The 25252-nt window shown below is 44.5% G+C and overlaps 1 protein-coding gene across 6 annotated transcripts in view; it reads left to right on the top strand.

The window, feature by feature from the left end:
* The window catches only part of NTM (neurotrimin), a gene marked incomplete at both ends in the record, with an annotated part of 921401 nt that extends 897022 nt beyond the window's left edge, over positions 1-24379 (top strand). For 2 of the 6 annotated variants that reach the window (XM_080816924.1, XM_080816925.1), the window contains 5 exons: positions 3312-3446; positions 5406-5526; positions 9752-9903; positions 18933-18965; positions 23776-24379. In XM_080816924.1, coding sequence (XP_080673050.1) covers positions 3312-3446; positions 5406-5526; positions 9752-9903; positions 18933-18965; positions 23776-23876 — 542 coding nt within the window. Of the gene's footprint in view, positions 1-3311; positions 3447-5405; positions 5527-9751; positions 9904-12987; positions 13024-18932; positions 18966-23775 lie in introns of all 6 variants that reach the window. The other 4 variants (XM_080816926.1, XM_080816927.1, XM_080816922.1 and 1 more) reach the window with 3 other exon arrangements.
* Between the last annotated feature and the right edge of the window lie 873 nt (positions 24380-25252).

Below are 25252 nucleotides of genomic sequence, written 5' to 3'. Positions count from 1 at the left end.
ATGCTCTGCTTATCTGTTTTTTCCCCCAATATTCTTTCTAAGTTCCTCATATGAGTGATAAAGCATTGATCATTTACAGCCAGAGCACAATTGCTGTTTCAAAGAAAACTTTCCTTGAATCATTAACTCTATAAATTCAATCATCAACTCTGTAAATTTCAGTTTAGGGCTTTTTTTTTATATTATTGTTGTTTAATTCGTCATTTGTTTTAAGCAGCAACTATAGGAATTTCATTTCTGGTGGTTCAGAGTTTAATTTGTTACATTACTAATCTTTTTCTCTGTTTTTCTTATACATGATTCTCCTACAGAAAAAAAAATATGTGAGGATAAAGGGGAAAATAATAACAGTGAAACCTAAAATGTATAAAGCATTTTACTATACAAATTACTCTTCTTGTGACTTACCCAATTTAATCAGAAAGTCGACGTGTAACAATTGGTGAACAGTACAGTGATTGTGGTTTCTCTATAATTCTACATTTGGTCTGGAGAACATATGATAGTAAAATTAAGCCTCACTGCTTTTTGCAGGATGACTTAAGTGTAAATCCCTTCCCTCTGGTAATAGAAATCTGGATTGATGGAGAACATACGGCTTCTCCAAATCTTAAGCCATCCAACTTCCTTTTCTACATAAGATTGCCCGATATTCATGTATAAAATTAAACATACACTAATACACCTGTCCCCACTTGATGAATTCTTGACTGTGATTACCCTAACATTTATGTGCTTGCATTTGAGTCTGTAGTCCCCCTGACTTGCTTCTCATTTGGATGTCCATATAACAAGCTCATCCAAGCTGGGTCCTTATCAGTCTTGCTGTGGTCACACAAGAACATACGTGAATGGTGAAATTAAAGTGTATTTATGGCCTCTGGTTGGAGGTAAGGATAAGAGATGCAGAGATCCCCTGTGTCCTTTAGTTTCCTTGCTTTGGTGGTATAGTACACAGCCTCCCAGGAGATGTGAGTTCCTACCAATCACTGCTCTGACACTGGAGCTCAGTCCAGAAACAGCTGTCCAGAGCTAATTTATTTCCTAATGCTACGGCACTGTTAATTTATAAATTACATTGGTAATTTGAGCTATTATTAATTTCAGATGGTGTAGGGCAAGCCTAATTAAAATATGACACCAATTGCCACACATATGTACCAAGGACTACCATTTAAAATTAATGGGAATATTAAGTGTGACACTGGTCTCTGAGATACTTTGCACAGTAATTATAGCATTCTAGCTGGGAAAGATCTGACAAATGTAGGCTTGAGGTTGGAGAAAATAAACAATGACAACGTAGAAGGAAACACACCTTCTTCATGTCAACCTTCTCTTTTTATTCCCTGCACTCTTCCTCAAATCAAGGTTAGTACTTCTTTCTCTAAAGATGCTTACAAAACAGTAACAAGAAAGCTATTGTTCATTAGCAGTTTCTTACTTGCCGCGACTGTGAGTCTTTGTGGGTAATGTTGATTGCCCTCTCCATAGCCTGGACTTCTGGGCCCTGTTTTCCACTTATTAATGTGTTCCTGGTTCTTGTTGTGAATTTTGGTTGCTTACTGTAACAGATACAGGCTGTTATTTTGCTCTCATGTAGATAGTATTGGCAAGAGAATGTCTACCCATGTTTAGTGGGGGTTCCATGTGGCATGAAGAAGTATGAGGAAATGCTTAGGTTGGGCTTGTTACTGGATGGTGGCACAGACTTCTCATGACCAAGAAGTGGTGACAAGGATGGGAAGGCAGTGCCCGTAATTGACAAGATAGTCATTTTCTAATTGTTGTCATTGTTATTTCTGCTGTTATCTTGACAAGGATGGTGACCTTAGTGATGTCATGGAACAAACACAATAGTAACTTTACATGCCATATCTATTTTTCTTTGTATTATATTAGTGTCTTACTATTGTCATTTTCATGCTTTGGATCTACAGATCCATGTGGCATTATGGGAGGTCTTATCATCCAGAGAAAAATGCTCCTTTCTTCCCTTTACTCATGTGGACCACTCATGTTAAAATAGTTTCACTCCACCTGAGTCTGGCTTCCCAGCAGATTACAGGCTTACTTCCTAAAGCAACAGGTTTGCAACCTGTGAGAGTTTTCAGATTGCTTTCGGGTATATGTATGTTTTCATTTGTTACCCCAAACAACCCTGAGAGGTTATAGAACCGTATGCACAACATGCCTGTGAAATGTCTCTCAGTTGCCTGGGACAGTCTCAACGCATGCTTTTATTGTCCCAGAGTAACTATTAATAGTATCCCTTTTACCCTTAAAAGTATCCCTGTTTACATAATAAAATATATCATCGAACTATCTTTACTTAACAGAGAAGGCAGAGTAATGCTGGGATGTAAGCAGTTCCTTTTTTTCTCCCTTGCCTTTTCGTAAGTAGGCTAAAGTTCACGATGACTAAGGGAGAGAACTGTGAAATCAGTCTTCCAGGCTTTAACCTTGCTGTTTCCATAAGACAATGTTCATGGTTAGTGCTCAAGTAGGAAGCCAGTAGGTCGAGGGTTGTCTTTTATTCACAGTTTTTCAACAGGGAAAACATGTCTCACGTTTAAGACATGTCATGAAACGTGTCACTTTTAAGACATGACATGGTAAGATTTGCCACCATGTCTTCTTGCTCTTGACTTTCTTCCATATTTGTGGTTAAAGTCTGGTGTCCTTTCTGTTGGTTTGTCTTCAGTATCTTCTATACAAGAGTTCTAGCAGATCAAAATTTAGAAAACTGATCTTTGCTTATTTTATTTAGTGTCTAAATCTAAAAGCCGGAGTTTAAATTTATTTTTGTCAGTGTTGCCACTGCCTTCTGTGGCTCTTGTGTGTGTAACTGTTAGTGTGGTATTTTTAATTGACTCATGGTCTGGGATGCAGTGATCAGCTCTAGACTTCAAGGTTCAGCCTTAGTGATACCTTGGAATCAGAAAGAGTTAATATTCACGTACGGTGCCTAACTTAGATCCCAGAGTCCCACCGCTTGGTAAGATTCGGACCGTGTAAATGTCAAAATTATTAATCACTTATTGAGGACCCGTAATTCTCCAGGCTCTGTGTTCAGTCTAGGTAGGAGCACAAACATTTCAGCTGCTTTACTGGGAAACTAAAGGAAAGTTGATGATGGAAGCAGTAGAAGGGCGGGGAGTGGGGGAAGGAGAATGGGCATCGTTCTCAAGAATCAAAACTTGGAAATGGCACAATTCTCTGAAGACATAACCATTTTATACTTTGTTTTCTAAGTTTATACCTTTGGTGTTTTGTTTTGTTTTGTTTTCTCACCATACCTTCTCCTGCAGCTGTGGGCTTTGTGAGTGAAGACGAATACCTGGAAATCCAGGGCATCACACGGGAGCAGTCGGGGGACTATGAGTGCAGTGCCTCCAATGATGTGGCCGCACCAGTGGTCCGGAGAGTAAAGGTCACCGTGAACTGTAAGTGGTCTCAGGAACCCCCACCCTGTGCGTGTGAGGCTGGCTGCTGTCATGACCACAGCAAAGAGCTGGATCACAGAGCCAGAGGCTGACTCGGGATGGGAACTAGTGCCATGCCATTGTCCATTCTCTGCTTTCAAGAGGAATAATTCCAAATTCTAGTTTTAAAAAAAATTGCAGCTGAAAGTAATTTAATATAATCCCAAACTTGACTTATATTCCTGGAAGATCATTAAATGGCCTTCAATGTACAATTTATAGAAATGCATCTTTGAATCCCAACTTTTCCCATACTTTGCTCATAATGTTTCCTAGCTCTTCCCTCTTTAGCCCAGTCATGTCCATAGTGGGGGGCAAAAATACCATGTGTATAAAGGAAATTTATGATACACTTATGGGAATTTATTGTACATATTTATGGCATACTTATGTGATCTCATACTTCTGTGATTACATATGTTGATGTACAAAGTGCACATTCATAATTTAAATATAAATAAACATACACATATTAGAGGATGCATCTCAGAACCTGATTTTGACTAAAAGAGATACAGAATCTGAAAAGTTTGGAGGCCACTACTCTAGACCCCTCATTCTCTCTTATCAACCACTCAGATTCTCTCTGACATTGACCCTCCTCCACGTCCCCACCTGTGTCTCATGCTCTCTCCTCTTGATTCCTTATAGTATACATTGAGTAGTTCCATAGGACTTTTTGAAAGTTTTCTCAGCTGTGCTCATTTCAGGAAGTCTTACAATAGGATAGAACCCAACAACTAACCCAGCAGACAAGAAGCGTTTCCTTTTGAAAACTTTGGGGTGGAAGTGTGGGAAGAATATTGTGTCTTGGTGGTTATTTGTTCTTTAATGTTTTGCTTTCTGTTACAATTTGAACCTACTTAATGCACAGCACTTTAGGAAGCAAGGGGATAGGTATAAAAATGCTACCATTCTTATACCAGAATGTGTACCACCAACTTGTTAAAGGGATTTGAAATGATTTTCAGTTAATAAAATTAACCTGGAAAGTAAGGGGATTGGAACAAAAGGGAGAACCTATTCAAGACAGTAAGTGAAAGCTAGGGAACGAACACCAGAACACCAGAAATATATACCTCAAGGAGGGTAGACGCAGGTGCAGAATTTGGCTTTGAGTTGTGAAATCAAAATGGGGAGACATCATCTGCTTTAAGGTTTATGTCCATAAGATGAAAGCAAACCTGTTGCTTGGGAAAAACACTGCTTTTCCTGGTACAGAGACCCAAGAGAAATTTCTCTTTAGTGTCTCCACAAATAGATCACTTTGAGATATAGTCAACAACGTCACACATGGTACTTCTGCAATAAATAGAATGCCAAGTTTATTATGGCTGTTTTTCATAATGCACTTCAATGTAAACTGTTGGAATTGCCAAGGGTAGTTAGGTAAAGACTTCAAATGAATGCAGGCCAAGTTTATAGGTCTAGTCTGGTCTGGCTGGATTTGGGGATCCATTTTAGGATGCTTGAAAGAATGACTGATCTGTCTATGCTTCAGGCAATTCTCCATGAATATTATTTCTTGCAACTGAGCTTTTGATGGGAATTGAATGGTTTGAGGTTATAGACTCTGGCAAGAACCTGGTGTGCAGAAATTCTATAAGGCTGATTAAAGGAGTGTAAGGTTGATGGGCTGGCATTCTCCTATGAAAGTTAAAAAGTTTAAACAGGAAATATGCCTGAATACCTGCTCATTCCACCTCTGCACAGAGGGGAACAGCACCCGTACATGCTAGGAAGACAAGCTTTTCCTTAGCACCGTGTAGTGGTTTCACACACTGGCTCAATTCGTGTACAATTTGTCAGCTTGAGCAAGCAGAGGTAGAGCAGGGAGTAAACACCAAAACCAGTGAATGAGGCAGCCTGCCTCACTTTAGGATGCATTTTAAAATGCTACAGCACATCTTCTCTCTGCAGACCCGCCGTACATTTCAGAAGCTAAGGGGACAGGCGTCCCCGTGGGACAGAAGGGAACACTGCAGTGTGAAGCCTCAGCTGTTCCCTCTGCAGAATTCCAGTGGTACAAGGATGACAAAAGGTAAAGACTCCCTCCCTACCTTACCTGCCTCCAAGGAGAAGAAAGTTTTTCTAGCTTCCCATTTCCAGATGGTTACGCAGGAATTTCTGAACAATCTTCTTCTAGTTCCAACTAGTTATCAAGATGGGGGGATGGGGGATGTATTTTCTGATTAGTCATGATTTTCAGCTCTGTTTTTAACATTTCCATACAGAGTTATTCCTCACTAATCAACAGGCCTGAAACTAAACATTTTTTTTTAGGGAAGCAAAATCTCAGAGAAGGCCACAGAAACATTGCAAGGCCTGTGATTTTTTTTTTTCTTTATAGGACAAGAAAATAATGTGTTCTGCCTGAAGCTATTTTTAACATACTCTCAGGCTTGCATTAAGAAACTGGGAATGTTCACGGGGTGCTGGGAGTGGCCAAGAAGTTAGCAGGGCTCCAGTTCAGTTCCGGACACCGTCGGTGGCGGTGGATAAAGGAGTCCATGACCCGATTTAGCCCTCCCTTTGTGCCTGGGTTGTCCTTTCAAGGTAAAAGAAAAGAAAGGGGACTATTCCCTTCCCTCCCATTGTTGCAGCCATCATCGGAATATCTGTTGTGATTCAGGGAAGATTGTCATTGCGAGGAGTTATCAAATGGCGAGTTAGCACAGGGTTCAGCAGCTCAGAACAGCCAGGCAACATGACAATTACTGTGATCAAAGAGCTATTTTAAGGTGGGTGAACAACGAATAAATGTGCAAGAGCTGTCCATGTTCAAAACACTTTGATAAAAATGGGGAGGGGGTGGTGCATGTGGGGTGGAGGAGGAAGGCGCTTTAGGGGCTGAAAAGCTGGGAAGAAAAACAGCCCAAGGGGGATTGCAAGAAGGGAACTTGGAGCAGGTCCAGGCCAGCAGTGACCCAGATGTTGCCTGCACTACTTAGAACATCTCTTCCAGCATGCCTCGGGTGCCTTTCTTTATGAGGTCAGTCAGACACCAAAAGCTCGCCCCGTCTTGGAATCACATGATTCCATCGTCAGACTCATCCTGTCTTATCATAATCCTCCCAAATGAGAAGCAGTGCTTTTCCGTCCTGAAGTAAAAGACTGGCAGCATCTTGACAAGGTGTATCCTATTCATCTGGCCCATTTTAGAGATGAAAGACAGGAGGCAGAAGGAAGAAAAGCAAACACGTGAAGAGATAAGAAGAAATAGCTGGCTTTCCCCCTTCTTCTAAGAACTCAGAATCATGTTGAACGGAGTAACATTTGCCCAGTAAATAAGCATATTTCTTGCAAATCCTCCTCCCCTGGTCCCTCTGCCTTACCACCGAAGGCACTCCTCTGTGGAAGTCTAGTATCCAAAAAAACTAACAAAAAACATGGAGCTCCACAGCCAGTTCCTGAACCTTCAATCATCCGGGTCTTCCCTAATCAGATGCATCTTATATATATGTATATATATATTTTTTTAAATTATTTATGGGAGAAAAAGATAAGTAAAAATGTAGGGGAAAGTGAGATCTTAAAATATGTGGAGGAAGTATGTAGAGCTGTCCACGACAAAAATGACCAGTGGTGAGAAAAAAAAATGTAAACACAGCCCTGCATTGCACCCTCTGTGTCGTAGGAGGGACTGCTGTATATGTATTATTTTCCAAGAAGAAAGCCCAGTCACGTTTCAGATCCCCCCCTGGCTCAGGCAACCTTGATTCCTCTACTGTCCAAGCTCTTTTCATGGGGGCTCCTGTCTCCCCTTCAACTGATTCTGGTCAGTTTTCCATGTGCTCCTCATTTATTTATTTCCAGTGTTCTCCCACTGAGTGGAGTTGTCTGTCCTCCTGACACCCAGCTCAGCAAGAACAGCTCTGGCTCTGAGGTCTTTGTTGCTGCCAGTCCTTCCTGTGCCACTGAGGCTGCCAGGCAACCTCCTCCAGGTGGCTCCCCCTGGAGGAAAGTGCAGCTCTCCCCTAGCTCCATTCCTAGTAACATGAGCGGACTTCAGAGGCAAATCAAAGGAGTCCATATGATGGGGACAGAGAGTTTTCTCAAAATTTTCAGTAGAAGCCTCTTTTGTCTACATCCTAGCACCACTCAACTGCACAGCACGGCCACTGTGTGTGTCTTCACTCAAAGGGAGAGGAAATGGATTGCATAACTTATTAAGATCCACCCGTCCACGGGGACACATGAGCCAATGAAAAGCCTCCGGTTCATTAAAAATCTGGAGCCTGGGAGCGATATAGGATGGGGAAATGTGTGACCACACAGAGAAGAGGCAAGTATGTTGTCCCAGAAGCTGCAAAGTGCCGCAAAACGCTGCTCGCCACCCCACCCTGCTTTTAGCTAAAGACATTTCAGAGCTGTCAAGCAGGAACCTGATTCGGGTAAGTGTCTCTCCCCACTGCAGAGCTGAAATCTAATTCACAGCTTGGTTCTGATGTGAAGGCTTCCTCCCCAGCCCAGGAATGGCGTCAAAATGGCAAATGGGATCAATACACTTGACGGGTTCTCCAAAACCTCCTGGTGGGTGGGCTTGCGGAGCCTTCTTTGGACAGCACCCCCTAGAGGATCAATATCTACATAACAAGCTGGAAATAAAACAGCGTCGTCTGGCAGTACAGCCGGATGCCTCATTCCGTTCCTACAGTGCTCACATTTTAATGAAGTCCATGGACTCAGGCCAGTTCACTGCCCCTAGCTTATGAGAGAGAAAGGCTCCCACAGGAAAATCTACATAATGAAAAGCAAGCAACTTCCTCCAGCCAACCTTCTGACTTCCCAGGAGACAGATGTTGGGCAAGAACTGAAGCCAGAGCCTGACTTTCTCTTCAGATCGGGATTGGGGTAGCAGATTGAACTGTTCTGTAGTCCTACAGAGACAACATCTTCAGAGGATGACAAAGCACGTGTCCTCTGTGCATGTTGGGACCCAGAGACAGGCAGGAGGTCTTGATGTCTGACTCCACAGAAATTTAGTATATTGAAGAACATTTTTAGTTTATGGAGCATTTTCTCATCATCATCTTGCTGGGCTTCACTTCCAATTCTGCCTTGAATATTGTCTCTCTCAGTTTGATGACTCTGAAACCAGCCATTGGCCCCAATTTCTGTCCCTGTGCCTTGACATTGTTTATTTCCTACATATTCTGCCCCAACCAAGCCCTAAACCATGTTCCCTGAGATCCTCCATTCAGAATGATCCCTCCCCGCCCCCAACATTTATCTTTCCCATAGCGTAGGCTCAGCCTCTGGGCAAGTAAGACAAATGATTTCAGGGAAAGTAAAAGGTTGGCTTAAAGCCCATTCTCTGAAATAGTACATTCCAGAGTTTTTAAAAGGAAGAGGGTTGGTCTCATAATTTCCATGTAGACATGTAGTGGTACTAAGAATTTTTGCTGACAGCATCCTGAGATAGAGGATATGACCCCATCAGCCCCTAAGCGGTATTCTCCTGACCCTGTCCATCTGCCTAGTAGTGATATCTATGGCTCTAGCAGGTATATCTGTTTTCCGCACTCACACTTTGTGGTCTTTCTTTAGTGGCCCCTACCACCAGTGCAAGCCACTGTGGCATATCAGACTGCCATTGTCCAGGCTCTGTAGCGTCAGTCTTAGGAATCTATAATCCTTTCCAGACTGAGTTATTATGATATTCTGGGGAGACCACCTCTCCCAAGCCCTTCAGAGTACCCTGCTGTAGAAGTGATCCCTGATTCTTATATTCTATTTACCACCAAAAGTAAGGTATTATCTGCAGAACGCCTCAAGTTCGTAAGAGAACATTTATTACCAAGGTGCTTGAAAACACTTTGTTCTTTCAAAGTCCTCAGGTTCTTCTCTTTGAAGATTGAGGTGTTGTTGTTCTTGTTGTTGTTTTATTCTTTATGGTTACCATCACCATCATCTTTATTAACCTTATCATCTACATCAATTAAGTCCGCACTCAGAGTACCTACTGTCTGAATGTCACACAGCTGGCATACTGGATGTGTTGAAGGCATCTGCCTTCAGGGAATTTAGCGAATATCTGTGTAGTGCCAAGACTGTCTCCAGGCTCATGCACAAAACTAGAGAAATACAGGTACATATCCTTGTGTGTGAACATGCATTAGTTGAGTCGGGGGAAAACTAGTCATCATGATGTCGATGGGGGCAATAAGAAGATCATTAATTCCGGAGTCCGTCTTCCTCCTATGAGAAAAATATAACCATCTCCTTTTTTTTCTCCTTTTTTGTCTCTCTCTTGTTGGTCTCAGACTGGTTGAAGGAAAGAAGGGGGTCAAAGTGGAAAACAGACCTTTTCTCTCAAAACTCATCTTCTTCAATGTCTCCGAGCATGACTATGGGAACTACACCTGTGTGGCCTCCAATAAGCTGGGCCACACCAATGCCAGCATTACGCTATTTGGTAAGACTGAGCCCTGAGCTGGGCAGTGAAAACAGGAAAGGGTTTCATGGGACAGAAAGAGTCAGAAAGAGCTGCAAGTATGGGATGGCTTGTGTAAGAGAATCAGGAGAAGCTAGGCATGGGTGAGTGAGATGAAAGAGGAGGGGGCATGAGAGAGAGAGGGAAAAAAAGCTAGTGCATGGATGGGTATCGGTAGTAGGGAAAAAATGAGAAAGAATGTTCGTGTTCCATTTGTAATGGGTAAACCCTGAGGCAGGATGAAATGGTGTTGGGATGATGAAGTGACATTTAATTTTTTCTCTTCAAGAGCTCCTCAACTGACTAGGGATGGGGGGTTCTAGTTGGGTTTAATAGCAAAGCACTTGGAGAGCAACATTTACTATTTCAAAACTTTGTTCACTAGGGTGGTGTAAAATGTTACCATTTCTTTTCCTGGCTGTTGGGACATAGAGATACTGAATTCTATTTGTAAAAGTAGAATCATGGGCCTTGGGATCCTGAAATTAGCTTCAGAGGGAGAATTCAGGAAGGAAATGGGGCTTTCCCCCCAGCTCCTCATTTGTGTCAATGGGTGTTGTCTGACTGGGTTAAGATATATCTGTCTAGCCAAGCCACCATCCTGACAGAAGTCACATAGTCATTCATGCATTAATTCATTAAACAACGGTTTATTGGAGGACTGATGTGGGTACAGCAAATTGTTCTGCCTTCCTACATATCTGGCAAGTATACTGGTGCCAGAAGCAAGTAAAGAAAGCAAACAAACAAGCTCCCTTGTAGATCCTAGATGTGTCAAACAATGGAAGTGAGCTGATGTGTAGGTCTGTGTCATCTGCCAGGACTCCAGGTATCCAGCGATGACTTGCATCCCTTGGTAGATGCAGATTCACCCTGCAGGCCACAGAGTGAATTTCTGGTTGTTTTTGAGGGAAAATTCCTCCATACCCTCACAAGTTCAGGTAGCTTGGAATTTTACAAATCCTTCCTTCTAGTTTCCCATGGTAGCAAGCACCCTTGAATATGATGGCAAGGGAAAACAAGGCATTAGCAGATAATTAGTAAGAACATAAATTCCTTTTCTTCTGAGAACTTCCAGAAAATCTTATAGCTTCAATTACCTCACTCTCGCCCCCAGTCCCTACCACATCCCTCCACAGTACATTATATCCAGCCAGCCCCAAATAACCTGCCTATACAGCAACATGGTCCCATCTCCACTTCCAAATCACATTCAGCCCCCCTTTTATCCAGCACATAAAACAAAGCTCAGCTTTATCCAAGGGGGCTGGGAAGAGGAAGGATGCCCTTGATCCCAGAGCTGGTTGCTCAGAATGGGCAGAGCTGTGATTAGAGTGATTGATCTGTCTGACATCTCTCACACAGGGATAGTCATAATTGCCCCTCACATTTGTCAGGCCTTTTTGGCTCTCTGGCAGGTGTCTGTCTCCAGAAACAGAAGGGCCAGGATTATAAAGGAACAGACCCCTCCTTCCCTGGCCTTGCAAATCTCAGAATCTCCTAGCGGTACCGTCCACCCTCCCCAGGCCTGCCCTCCACCCACAGCAGCCCTCATTCCTGTAAGCAGTCTTCCTCCTCCTCCTCTGTCCTCCTTGCTCCTCTGATTTGGATGCATGACATGGTTTTGCAATTGGCTTTATCACTGCTGTCTAATTCCCTGGCCTCTTCCCCTTAAGCCATCTGAAGATGAGAACGGGGAGAAGGCGCAAGCTTTGAGAGTGCAATAGCTGGCGTTTGTGACAAGGAATGCAGTAAAGCATGTGCCATAAATCTGCTCTTCTCAGCAGACCCCTATGTGGCAATTAGAACCTCTGCCTCCCCGTCGGTCTGTCTTCACCCTGTGTGTCATATGGACATTCCTCCAATTGTCAGCTCTCGAGTCCAGGATTCTCTAAAAAAATACATGGAAAAGTGGTAGTATGTATTCAGATAAGTTTAGAAAGACTGAGTCCACCAAGATAAATGGGGTACTCATGGGAATGTTCTTTAATGTGGAGATCTCCTAGCTTTTCTTTATATGCGAAATCGCTAAGAGGGAGAAAAAGCATGGAGCATTTTCCAAATTTAATCCAAAAGAAAGCAATTTTGAAATCTCAGATGAGAGACCATTTGAGAGGAGTCCATCACTGAGATGCCCTGTGTCTGACATAGTTCTGTGGAACTAGTCAAATGCCATTAGTGAGCAAGGTGGGTATTTCTACCCAACTGGCTCTTGCTGAGGTCTGTTCCAGACATGGCAACCCCAAAATTCATGATGGAGGCCCACCATCAATCACAAATACAAACTTGTACCAAAGTTTTCCGTGTGTGATCTCCCATTATCAGCGGACCCTCAGCGGAGACCCATCAAGCAGACTATGGCAATGGGAAATCAGCATTTGTGTTATGCGAATCTGTAAGCTGTGTGATGCCGTCCATTCTCCTACAGCATCACAGAAAGCCAGCTACATTATTGCTGACTTTCATACAGACTGCTTGCCCTCATCATGTGACCTGGACATTGGAAAGTGAGAAGTGCTGCACAGGGAGGCCCCATCATGGCCAGGATCCAAAGGGAGCAGGGTCATCTTTCCTACCACGGACCAATAGTGTCCTGAGCACCTGCTCCCTAAGACCACAGAGACTGCCGGGCTCCCAGAATCATGGTGGTTCTTGGGGCCATCTTGCTCGTGCTGTGGTGCCATGGGACCAGAAACTCCTGAACTTGGTCTCCAGTTCAGTGGGGATAAGATGTGTGACAGAAACCCCATCTGGAAAGGGACTTTGGTCCTTTGTTACCACATCAGTCCCCCAGATCAGCACAGCTCTGGGAAATGTATGAGTGGCCAGCTCCCTCACTTTCCAACCATCACATCTAAGGATGGAAGCATAAAGCACGTTAGTGTTTCTCATGCTGAATCTTGTCCTACTACTTTTGGTTTGTGTTTCTTCCTTTATTTACCCATTCTCACAGAATTATATGTGAAAGGCAGTATACAAACTATATATGACAAATATATAGCGGCTGTATATAATATATGTGTTTGTTTTCATTTTTCTCTCCTGTATGTCCCTCACCCGATTTAGAACTAAATGAGCCTACAAGCTCAACTTTGTTGCAAGGTCAGTATCCCCCTTGCTTTATGGTTTTTCTTCCCTCTCCTTTCTCCTGGAGTCCCCCTCCCCCTTTCCCCACCTTTCATTACCTATCTGTGAAGTTGCTTAGAGGATGCTTGTGAAAACTAAGGAAGTCACTGGAGCTGATGGAGCTTGAAGGGTAGCTCTCCTCACTCTGCTCACACCTTGCCCACACTTCCTCAGGAGTACCAGGTGGGGGGAAAGAAAAGGACCATTAACCTCTCAAAGCCTAGAGATCTGTGTAAAGGCCAAAGGTAGAGAGCATGTGTCTAAACCAGTAGGAAGAGAGTCCAACCCACCGAACAGCTTTCATAACAAGAATCCTATCAATGGGCCCTGAGCAACAAAAGCAAACACTGTGTGCATGAAAATTTAAGTATTCCTTATGATGAATCAGCTGGTTCAAAGCAAGTTTCTCTAAGAAGGGCAGGGAGGCAGGGTGCTGCACACATGTCAGTTAGTAAGCTATGACCTGGAGTGGGATGCCACTGAGATCCAGTTCAGAGCCCGACATTAGTAGTTCTGTGCTCTTGAGCAGTCACTAAACATTATTGAGGCTCAATTTCCTCTTCTATAAAATAGAATTGATCTGCCTTATCTACCTTAGAGTTGTTCCAACATTCAGCAGAAACTGCATAGTAAAAAGGCTTTAGAAACTGCCAGGTGCATTTTGAATCATTCCAGTCCAATCTCCAGATGCAGACTGAAAGACAGGAATTTCCCTCAGTGCCACATCTTTTTTTTTTTTTTTTTTAATTTTCAGTGTAACAGTATTCATTGTTTTTGCACCACACCCAGTGCTCCATGCAATATGTGCCCGCCCTAATACCCACCACCTGGTTCCCCCAACCGCCCACCCCCCCCTTCAAAACCCTCAGGTTATTTTTCAAAGTCCATAGTCTCTCATGATTCACCTCCCCTTCTAATTTCCCTCAACTCCCTTCTCCTCTCCATCTCCCCATGTCCTCCATGTTATTTGTTATGCTCCACAAATAAGTGAAACCATATGATAATTGACTCTCTCTGCTTGACTCAGTGCCACATCTTAACGTCAAAGCTCTTCTCCCCAAACGCTTTACATCCTAATCCACTTCAAGCCCTTCCCCATACACAGCTCCTGCCTCTCCTGCTTGTGTTTGCACCACCTTTTCAACTTTCTCAAGGCCCATTAGCGTACCATAAGTGATTCACGAAGGTCCACGAACCTCGCAGAGGAGGTTCACTAAGACTGTGTATGAGCGTTTGGGCTGGAGTGAGTCCAGCCGAATGGTGGAAGGAATCCATGCTGCATGTCTGCTGTTCTCCTGCAAAGGACAGGGATGACCATAGGGTGGCCCAGCAGGAAGGCAGCTGTGAGGCTTTGCCCACCTTCCACCCCAATCCCTGACCTTTCTCATCCCACTTGCCCCCACACCTATCCCCCCACATCCCTTCCTATCTGGCTACACCAACACTCATTGGAAGCTGGCAGTAGACTTGCAAGGTGAGAAAGGAGATGGAAGGAGATAAATTGCATGAGAAGCTGTTTGACAGATGAGGAAAAATACTTTCATCACAAAAAGATTCAGGGCTGCATTCTTCACCTTAGTGATACAGGGTGCCATAGAGACGCACTGCAAACAGGAAAATGAAACAAAGAAATAGAAAGTAAAAGTGAAGTCAGTGAAAGCATTCGGGTCCAGTTTATGATTCAACTTATGTTTATTGAACCCCGGTGCAGGGATTATCCACTGATGTAAAATCAAGAGCATCAAGAGCGTGAGGAAAGGAGCGAACCATAAATGGTAAAAGGGAGGCATGAGGAACTGGAGCGAAGACAGATGGTGCTACAGGCTGTGCTTTCAGAAGTGACCGATCATTCTGATCACTTAGCTCTTTATTTCCAGAGGGAATAGGAGCTTTTAACATAGGCAGTGGCTGCTTAGGAGTTAGTATTTCCCTAAAGGTGTACTCACCTGACAGAGGGGACATTGTCCCACACCAGAACCGACGATAACAAAACAGAGCAGAAACAATCACTTCTGGCTGCTGCGGCTAAGCGGGAGCAGGACACTTCATGACCAGCCTCCACCTGCAGAGACAAAGCTGTCCTGCCTCACTCCTCTCTGCTGCAACAATGAATTTGGGTAAAAGGATCTGTATGCCAGCTCTCTACTCGGCTTCTCAGGCTGCTCTCAACCCCACATCCTTCTTGTTGAGTACAGGGCAATGGGTCATTGCCAGAAGTTGTAGATTGTAGACATCGGGAATGTTCCAAGTTTTGGATTCTGGGGTCTTCACTATAACTGTTAGACTCTTTGTACAACGGAAGAATATCTTAGAGAAAACAGACCGTGTACCTGGGGCATTTCTCCCATTCACTTGTGTTCCTTTTTTTTCCCCATTCTTATTTATTTATTTATTTATTTATTTATTTATTTATCTTCCTCCTCTGCTAGTTTCCCACAGAATAGAGAGCTACCTATTTTCTCAGGAAATACCCCTAAGTTATGCTCATCTTATCTCAGAAATACGAAGCAAGATTTATACAAGTGCATGGATTTCCACGGACAGGGTATACTTGGCTTTAAGAGAAGTTCTAAGCTGTTTTGTTACTCAGTATCTGGACAGACTAGAGAGATCTGATAAGAGAATTTCATTCCTCCTCAGCATTTGCTGCCACCCTTGAAGTATTTCTCTGCTTCCCTTTTGCTAACACAACAGATTGCATGTCATCCTCTCGTATTAATATTTGGTGGTGCAGGACTCCTGCCATGATAAATAGGGGCTCAGGGATGCGCCACCATCCCTCACCAAGCTCCCTCACAAGCAAGTGTGCCGGGACCCACACTGCAAACTCAGCGTCTTGGTAGCTGTTCATTTCCCATCCACTGTCCTTTGTCTTTTATCTCCTAGGCATGAAGTCAGATTTGATGGTATCAGTGGGCTGGGAAAGGTTGGCTGATTAATGCCTGGGAACCTCACAGTGACTGTCAAACCAACTTATTAAAGAATGGGGGAGTAAGTAAACTCTGTATCAGAAGGAAAAAATTGCAGCAGGAAAGATGATCAGTTCTTCCCTGCAGAGGATTAAAGGTAGTTAATTAGGTCCAGCCATCCAGCAGTGAACATTTCTATGACACATGTGTCTAAATACTGAAGGTATAAAAAGACATTCTCTCATCCTTTTTCTAGATGGTGAATATATCCATCCTGGCATGCAACAAGCTCTCTTCTGCCCACTAGAATCAGACAGAAGCCTTGTGCTTACCTAGGTACTTAGATTCAGCTGCAAGCACTGGCTTTGGTGGCAAAAAGATCACATTATGGATTGACTGGAGATATTGACTCAGAGGCTTGAGGGGAGTGCTTCTTTTTTCTTTCTTTCTTTTCTTTTTTTTTCCTTCTCTTTTTCATTTTGAATATTTTATCCAATTCTATCTGGCTGCTCATCAATATGTCAACAAAAAAAATTACAAATTTTAGTCAAATTCTTGGCAAGGAAAATACATGCTTGAATTATCAGGGAATTTTTTGTTGTTGTTGTTGTTTTTGTTTTGTTTTGTTTTGTTTTGAGAGCCAAAAAACTCAGAACTCAGAAACATGAGCTTATGGGTGGCTAGCACTCAGCTTGAAGGCTCAAACAAAGCCCACACTTCTGCAAACAGGGGCAATAGTGATGCCATCTCGAGCGTGATATAGAAAACACGTTAGCATTTCTGCATCACTCCTTGGTACCAAGTCAAAGGGAATGGGATGGAGTGTAGCATCGGACTAAATATAAAGAATATCTTGGCTATATTTCCCCCCTCATTGTGGTGAGATGTAAGGTGGAAGTAGGACATTTCAGTTAACTAGAAGTTTTGAAACATTGCTGCCTGGCAAAGCTCAAGGATACATTCTAGCTAAGGATCAATGTCAAATTGTCCTTTGCCAAGGTGGACACTGAAGAGTACTGACCTTCACTCAAGTAGTGTGTGTTAGAGATTCAGGGAAAAGAGTAGCTGGATGGGGACAATTCAACTGAAGTTGTTTACAGATCTTTGCCTTACAAAAAAATCACAACTTGTATTTAGATCACCGTGGAAACGTATGCTTTCAATTCATTTATCTTTCTGATAGTTCCAGCAAACCAAACTACCAAGTAGAACCCTCCCCTCTATCTTTCCTCCAGCAAAATCTAAACTTGCACCCTACCAGTCTGTGGCTTTCTGCCCCCAAATGTTCCCTACATCTGAACTCTTTGTGGTTTGGGGTTGAAGGACTATGACTACTTTATTGCTCTTCATCTTTCCTCCTGACAGTCACCCTTCTTCTTGGTACAGAGGGACTCAAGTCAGTCGTACATGAGTGAGACACTTCATGAAAATAGCCCCACCTTGGCTTCTGGGTGGTTCTTGAGGCCCCAGCAATCACTCCAAGGGACTGTCCTCACTACATGCATAGACAACATGGCGCCAGCACACCTGGCTTTACTCTACCACCTCGACCTGACATCAGATCTTCTGTGAATCATGCCTTTGATCTTTGATCATACATCACCCTTTCCATCTTTCTCAGAGTGTCTTCCCCACGTTGCTAATGTCCACTTTGGTCGAAAGGGATATCTATCTCAGGTGCCCTGAAAGAAAAATAAAGAGCTTGAAGACATATATATGTTTTCATCTCAAATTGGTCAGATGTTTTAGTTTAGTTTAGGTTGAATTACGTCTAGGTTGTCTATCCTTTTGTATGCAAGGACCTTTGCACAAAGAGTGGGATCACTTTCATGCAAAGAATTTCATGTATTTTTTTTGTTTTTTTATTTTACTGAGGTATAATTGACAAATAAAAGTATCTTCAAAGTGTAATCATGTTGATCTGATACACAAACACATTGTGAAATGATTTTGCACCCTCTCTATATCCAGGCTGAGCAGCTGCAGAGACCCCTACTTAAAGAGGAAAGTAAAATATTCCAGATTGGGGGCACCTGGGTGGCTCAATCGGTTAAACAGCTGCCTTCAGCTCAGGTCATGATCCCAGGGTCTTGGGATCGAGCCCCACATTGGGCTCTCCAGTCAGCAGGAAGCTTGCTTCTCCCTCTCCCACTCCCCTGCTTGTTTTTCCTCTCTTGTTGTGTCTCTCTGGGTCAAATAAGTTAATGAAGTCTTTAAAAAAACATATTTCAGATTGGACCACTTCTGGCCACTCAGACTTCTACTATTAGCAGAAAAGTCTCTGCGGATTATTCTGGAGGCTTGAAGTTGGTGGAATATGGGTCTTTTGTGGTCTAATGATCAGAAAAGAGCTGGCATCACAGTAAATTTCCACAGGCAGGTCTTACTTAGCAAGTGCAAGTGCAGAAGCATAGTTGTGGGTCTTATTGCCGGAGATTGCCCTCTGGACCAGATTGATATAGTCAGTCCTTCAGGGAGGTCAGGCACCACAGGTCTGGGCCCTCTGGCACAGTGTTTACAAAACACATAGATAAATGCCAAAGTTTTATACTCAAATGTAGCATGGACACCTATGTTCAGATTGCTATAGTATAATCCATTTGTTACCAGACAATTTTATACTTAAGGCTTACAGACTTCAACTAATTAGGGGATATTCTGGTGGCCAAAGAAAGTTGTTGTTCAAAGAAGTATTTATTGGTTTGGGGCCTCAGGCTCCAAGATGTACTGAGTCTCCTGCTACAATCAGATGGTTGCGTTGACTCTCATTGGATCAATGATCCAATCTGATCATCATTCATATTCTACCCCAGCACCCCCCCTCCATTCCACCTTATGGCAACTTCCCAGCAAAGTGGAGAGATGCATATATGAGAGCTGGGCTGTGGTCAAGACAGCAAGAGCCAAGAGCAAAGTAAGGGCTTCTGACTGCTTTCTACCTTAACAGTGGCTTGTTTTTAATTTTTTTTTTTTTAGAAGTGAAAACTACAGCCCAGACCCCTTGGAAAGGTTGGTATATTTATTCCCAGGCAGCTCTGCCTGGGTGGGGATGGGTATCCCAAACTCTTCACCTTCTTCCCGGATGCCTTGTTTTCTGAGCTAACCCTAGGAAGCAGCCCAGTGGGAACCTTCCCTGACCTTGGGCCATCTCTATGACAATCTCAATTAACCTGTCTCCAAGGACCTGCCATTCCCCCTGGGTAGCTTCCACCCATAGATGTCTAACTGTTGTTTGCTGGCAGCACTAATGAGCACCTGCCAGGGCCCAGAATAGCTCCACATCTTGGCTGTTCCATACCAGGCTGGCCTCTCCTCACACGCAGATGCTCTAATGCGATGATCTTCTTAGACCTTAGCCTTGCATGCTGTCCTTTGCTGACCCTGTTCTCTCTTCCTCTCTTTCTAACTTGGAGCTGGAAGGGAAGTGGTGGGAGGGAGGGGAAAATGGAAGGAAGAGGGAGGTTCTTGGGTGAGTCACTTGGCTATGAATTAAACAGTGTCTTATTTGAGGCTTTCATTCCTGCTAGATGTTTCTGATGGATAAATTGACAGTCATCAGAGTTCTCTGGGACCCCAACTGTCCTGGTAATTAGTCTTGTTAGGCCTCCACAGCTCTCTAATGAGGTTAAAGGGAATAAAGGCATCCAAAGCAGAGTGGAAGCATGGCCGCATCATGAACAGTGTCCTCATCTGTGTGGCCCGTGTCACCAGGAGGAGGGGCGAGCTTCTGCTCTGGCCAGCATGCAGGCTCAGCGAGGGCCCTGCCCCTGGCTGCTGGGATCCACACCTGCCTGGACAAACGGCCCTCATCTTATGGAATTCTTTCATAGCCTGGCGAGTGGGGTATAGCCTGTGTGGGCCCCACCTTTCCCTGCATCCAGGTGGGACAGGCCCCATGGCCTCACTTCTCTTCTCCTCATTCTTGGAAGATGTGTAAGTTACACACAGTAGCAGCCCCAAGTTAGTGGAAAGAAAATTGTATTTGGAGACAGAAGTCAATGGAGCTTGGGGAAGTCACTCAAGCCTTCTGGGGCTAAGTTCCACATATGAGAGCTGAAGAGAACAATCTTCATCTCGAACTTGAGTGTCTTTGAGGGACTGGGACACCGTTCCAACTGCAAGAACTCTTCCCGAAATCCTAATTGTTATGGTTTTACTTCTATGCATACTTTCCCTTAAAGTATAAAACTTTCACCGAAAGTTTTACTTTTTACTGAAAGTAAAAACTTTCAGTGACTTTTATTGCAAACAGAAGAAGAGTGAAGCATATGTGGAAGAGAAACAGAGATAAAACAGAAAGTCGGGAAGGAGAGTTTTGTTTTGGTTCAGTCGGTCTTTTGCTTTTTTCTCTGAGTAGTATCTTAAGAGAAAATAAAACACACGGACAAAGTAAACATGAACATATCAGTATGCATCAAAACATTTTGGTTTCTTCCTTCTTTGAACAAGCATTTGTTAAATACCTGCCCTGGGCCCAGTTAGACACAGACCCCGCTTATAAGGAGCTTATAACACAGATGAGGAAATGCATGTTAGATAAATAAAGAGAAATGTATCACAGACAGTACGTATTTTAAAAGCTGGACGCATACAGTGCTATGGAAGCAAAACAGGAGCAAAGTCAAGGAAGTCTGCCTGGAAGTGGTGACTGGGGACCAGAAGAGAATCTGGAAGAAGTGGGAGTGATTTGGGTGAGAAGAATTTCAGGCAGAAGGTTGGAGGGTATGAGGATGGGAAAGAAAGGGAATATGGCTCACAAGCGCACACTTGTGTAAGTATGCATGTATGTGGCGCCCGTGTGCTTTGGAGATAGGGAGGAACCAAAGAACAAGTGGCAGGAACAGTGGCTGACGATGCATAGAGCAAGAAGATGATGAAATGTAGGGAATGTTCTACCAAGGAGCTGGGAAGTTTTGTAAAGGCTGTAGGATCGCATAGGTTAGTATCATGATGAACGTGGACTCATAGCAACACTGCTCTGGAATTAACATAAAGAAAAACTTCAAGGGGTCAAGGTCACAGGGAACGAGACCCAGTCTGTGAAATTTCATGGCAATTGAAAGGAGAGCTGATGCAGCTGTCTTCTTTGAGAGGACACCTGGAGTACCCTTGTCTCAATGTTTCTCTGGGGTCAACTCCTGTTCCCTCCTTTTTGTGACCAGTTTTGTCCAGGTCAGGGTTTTCAGACATGCCCGAGAGAAAAATGGGTTAGGGTGAGGGGAGAGAGCGTGGGGACGGGGGAGGAGGCTGGCCAGACGTGGCCCCAATGCAGTGAGTGATGGTCCCCTGTGGGCTTCGGACAGGAGAGAAACAGAAGGGCTCTGTGAGCTTGGCCAGGGTAACAATGCAGGCAAGAGGAGGCTCTGGCACACTTGGTGGCGTTTGCCTTTCTTCTGTGGGAAGAGCTTTCTGACACAACAGGTCAGAGCCCCTCTCTACAGGTTCTCTGTGGTGTGTCCCAGCAGGCAGCAGAGCCACAAAGGAACTCTGGGGACGTAGCACAGAAGCCAAAGACATGGTGCCCAGAGCACGCACCTACAGAGGCGTCCAGGCATTGTGAGGAAGATTGGGGGTTGTTTGCACACTCACAGCTGCCTCCCATGCAGCACTGCAGAGGCTCTGGCTGCAAACACGCTTTTCTGACTTTTCTTACATGGTAATGAAGCCAGGTCCCTGCTGGACTGTCTGCCTGGCTTGAGGCAATCTCCATTTTTCTCCCTGGAGACACCCATGAGCTGGACAGCCCCAAGAGGAGGGACTGCAGGTGGGAATTCCAGAGCCATGAAATGCAGAGAACTGGCATTTATTCTCTTCTCCTTTACCACAGGGCATCTTCTGAGCCATGGCCAGGGCTGGGAGTGAGGATGGGAATGTGCTGGAGGGAGTGGGGGAGTGGGCTGCAAAGCTGTGTGCAGGTGCTCAAGAGAGCAAAGGAAAGGCAAGAGAAAAAGAGCCAGCTGCCAACAGATGCATGTCTGGCCCAGAGCACGCTGCGCTAAGCACCAGAACACCCTTGGAATCCTCATGCCTTGTGCATGGGAAAATGGAGTGTAGCCACTAAGCCTGCCCCGCTGTTTAAGCTGCAACCCAGATGCACAGAGGCCTCAGAAACAACCTTTGTGGCTCAGAGTTAGTCTCAGTAGTGGGCAAAGGTCTTGATGTGAAAGATCTTGGAGTGGCCCAGAGCAGCAGGGGTTCTCCAGGGAGAGAACGGACCACCTCGGCCTAGAAGGCATGGCGAGTGGCCTCTCTCCTGAGGTTCCAAAGAATGCTCTATGGACAACAGAGATTGAATACGCAAAAAAAAGAGTCCTGATGGTGGTTTACAGAGAAACATTCCATGGCAGACGCCTTTCATTTTGTGTTGCCTGGGAGTCTATTTCCCAGCTGGTGTAGAGCAGAATACATGGGTTTCGGGCTTCTTATCATGAGAACTTGCACTGCCTGGCCTTGCAAGTGCTGTGAATCAGACAGCACAGACACATGAGATTGGAAGACCCAGTCCATTTTGAACTCATAAACATCTCTTTAGCCACTGCTCCAGAACCAGAGATTTTTCTCAAAGGTCTAGGAATTAAAGTTAGATGGGCAGTGCTTCCAGGCCAGGGGCTCTAGGACATGATGGAATCATCCCGTATGGAATCGAGAAAGCCTGGTTTGATGCTGATCTGCCTTAGCCAGAAGCGTCTCTGATGGTTAGCCTCCAAGTCAGACAAGCAGGCTCTGGCTTTGTTTCTTGACCCCGGTGTGGACATGGGCTTAGGGGGGATACCAGCCTTTAATACCTCCATTAAATTCAGCACAACAGAGCACTCCAGAGCAAGTCTGACAAAGTACCCTGCTGCATTAGGTACCCACCCCATCTGGGCCTCCAAACCTGTGTGTACTCTTCTTGAATCATGGCTCCATTTGTGAGGGACATTCTTGGTCAGACACTTATATTTCAAAAATAGGGAAACTGCTGGGATATTTCATGCACCTCGTGGTTCCTGCCTTTGGCCCTGCCTCCTGAGAGTATCTGTCCGCAGGCCAGGTTGAGGTGCACCTTACACCTACAGATGTTCACGGTGGTAGGCTCTCCATCCTAGTGTCCACATAAGCCTTCCCTCACTTGCATGTGCACAGCAAAAGGCCACCTATTTCTTCACTTGACCCCACCTCAACGTCCAGCTGGCTGGTTCTGGCCTTTCAGGGATAGGATACTCGAGCTAGGGCCTCTGTGACCTCGTCCAGGTGGGGAAGAGGCTAAGTGCTGCAGGCGGAGGCCCAGTGCCTGGCCCGAGATAGAGTGATAGACAGAACAGATGCCGAGTCCGCTGCAGCAGCAGCAGGGAGGCAGATTGTTGTGTCCAGCAGGTCCTTACCTGCCCAACAGGGCGAGCAGCTGGAGGGTTATATGCACATTCAAGGCAGACACTGCTCAGAAGTGGTCAGACGATGAAGCAGACACTACAAGGGCCTCACTTCCTTGAAGCTCTTTATAAAACATGAATTAATGCTGCCACCTTCTCCTTGAACGTGACCCTGAGCACGTTACAACACACTAGAGGAGTTGTGACCACCAGCACACATTAACCTGAGCCTCTTGTTCTCTCCGTGTCAAGGAAAGCTCCCCGTCATATAGTGTGTATCCACGGGACCAAGCTGTGGATGGTTATTTCTAGTGCGCCACCCCCCACCCCCCACACATGGAGCGGGAACACGAGATGTCCCAGTTAGAGGGACGCCTCTTCAGAGGCAAGGCCTAATGACAGCAGGTCACGTGACAGGTGGTCCCTCTTAGACCAGGCGGCCCATGACGCATGCGTTCTCTCCACAGGCCCCGGCGCGGTCAGCGAAGTGAACAACGGGACGTCGAGGAGGGCAGGCTGCATCTGGCTGCTACCTCTTCTGGTCTTGCACCTACTCCTCAAGTTTTGATGTGAGTGCCACTTCCCCACTGAGGAGAAGCTGCTGCCACAGCAACCACCCACCACAGCAATGGCAACTCCGACAGCAACAAGAGCACCCCTGTTTCTTATGAGCTAGAATCAAATGAAATTCCGAGACACAGAGCCTAATGGGACACAAATTCGAGGGAGGGAACAAAGAATACTTTGGGAAAACACGTTTCAAAGGGAAATTGAAAATCGCCTTGCAGGCCTTGCAGATCCCTGGGCACAGCTGAGTTTTCTTTCTTTGCCCAAACGGAAAGAACGCACACCTGACTTGGGACCCACCCGCAGCTGCATTGTGACCTGTTTGTGCGCAGGGTGGGCCGGGCTCAGCCACTCTGCCCACTAACGTGCCCCCGGCAAGGAAAATTCTGGAGTCGGCCATCCCAAATTCAATAGAGACGAACACAGAATGAGTTGTGCAGGCCCAGATGTGCCACCGTGGCCCCTTTCAGAGATTGTGCCACTGTTGTGTGTATTACAAAATGCAAAATTAAAGAAAAAAAAAGAAAACGGAAACTAAACAAGACAGTCTGACAGCTACAACAATCCCACAATCAACAGTCACAAAAGATATTATTAAACTTTTTTTTTTCTTTTTTTGGTTTTCGTTTTACTACATGGACATCATGGATAATAAGGGATTCTGGTTCATTATTAATTTTATTAATTATATTTTCTGATATGAGCCTAGAATTTAGTGCAAAAACAACACAAGACTAAAAAATACACAAATGAAAGGGGTGAAGAGAAGTATGTTTGTTCAACATTAAAAATAGTGTACTTCTTAACTAGGTTTACAACTGGTGGACCACACACCGGGCATTAACCACCTGGTGAGGCTATGTCAAATCCACCAAAAACACACATACGATTTAACCAACATCTCCACCAGCGCTACAGATTTCTCCTTATTCTGGCATTTAATGCAGACAATACTATGCTTCTACCTGCTGTTTAGAAATGGAAGGGTGATCCGCACTGTATCTTGAGTTTGTTGGCTATGCTTCTTTTGATGACATATATTATACAGTATATATATACATATATTTTTTTTGTTAGAGTTCTAGCCATTTTATTTCTCAGCAGGGTCCTTTCTCAGACATTACTGCATGCTGTATATGGCGTTAGCTGTGTGTTGATCTTCTAAAAGATGATAGAGTTTACTGGTAATTGTGTAATCAGCTCCTGCCTTTTTATTTTCCTGGGTTATTTACACGTCAGAGACATTTATAAAAAGTGAAAAGAGAAACAAAACAAAACAAAACAAAACAAAACACTAATACCAGGCGCAGCGTCTTTTCCAGGTGTGGCTCTCAGAGGGGAAGGCCCTGACAGGAGGCCTGGCTTCTCCATCATGCC

This window comes from Martes martes (assembly GCF_963455335.1).
Source record: "Martes martes genome assembly, chromosome: 10".
In the NCBI taxonomy this organism is placed as follows: domain Eukaryota; kingdom Metazoa; phylum Chordata; class Mammalia; order Carnivora; family Mustelidae; genus Martes; species Martes martes.
This window is presented reverse-complemented; position numbering and strand designations above follow the sequence as displayed.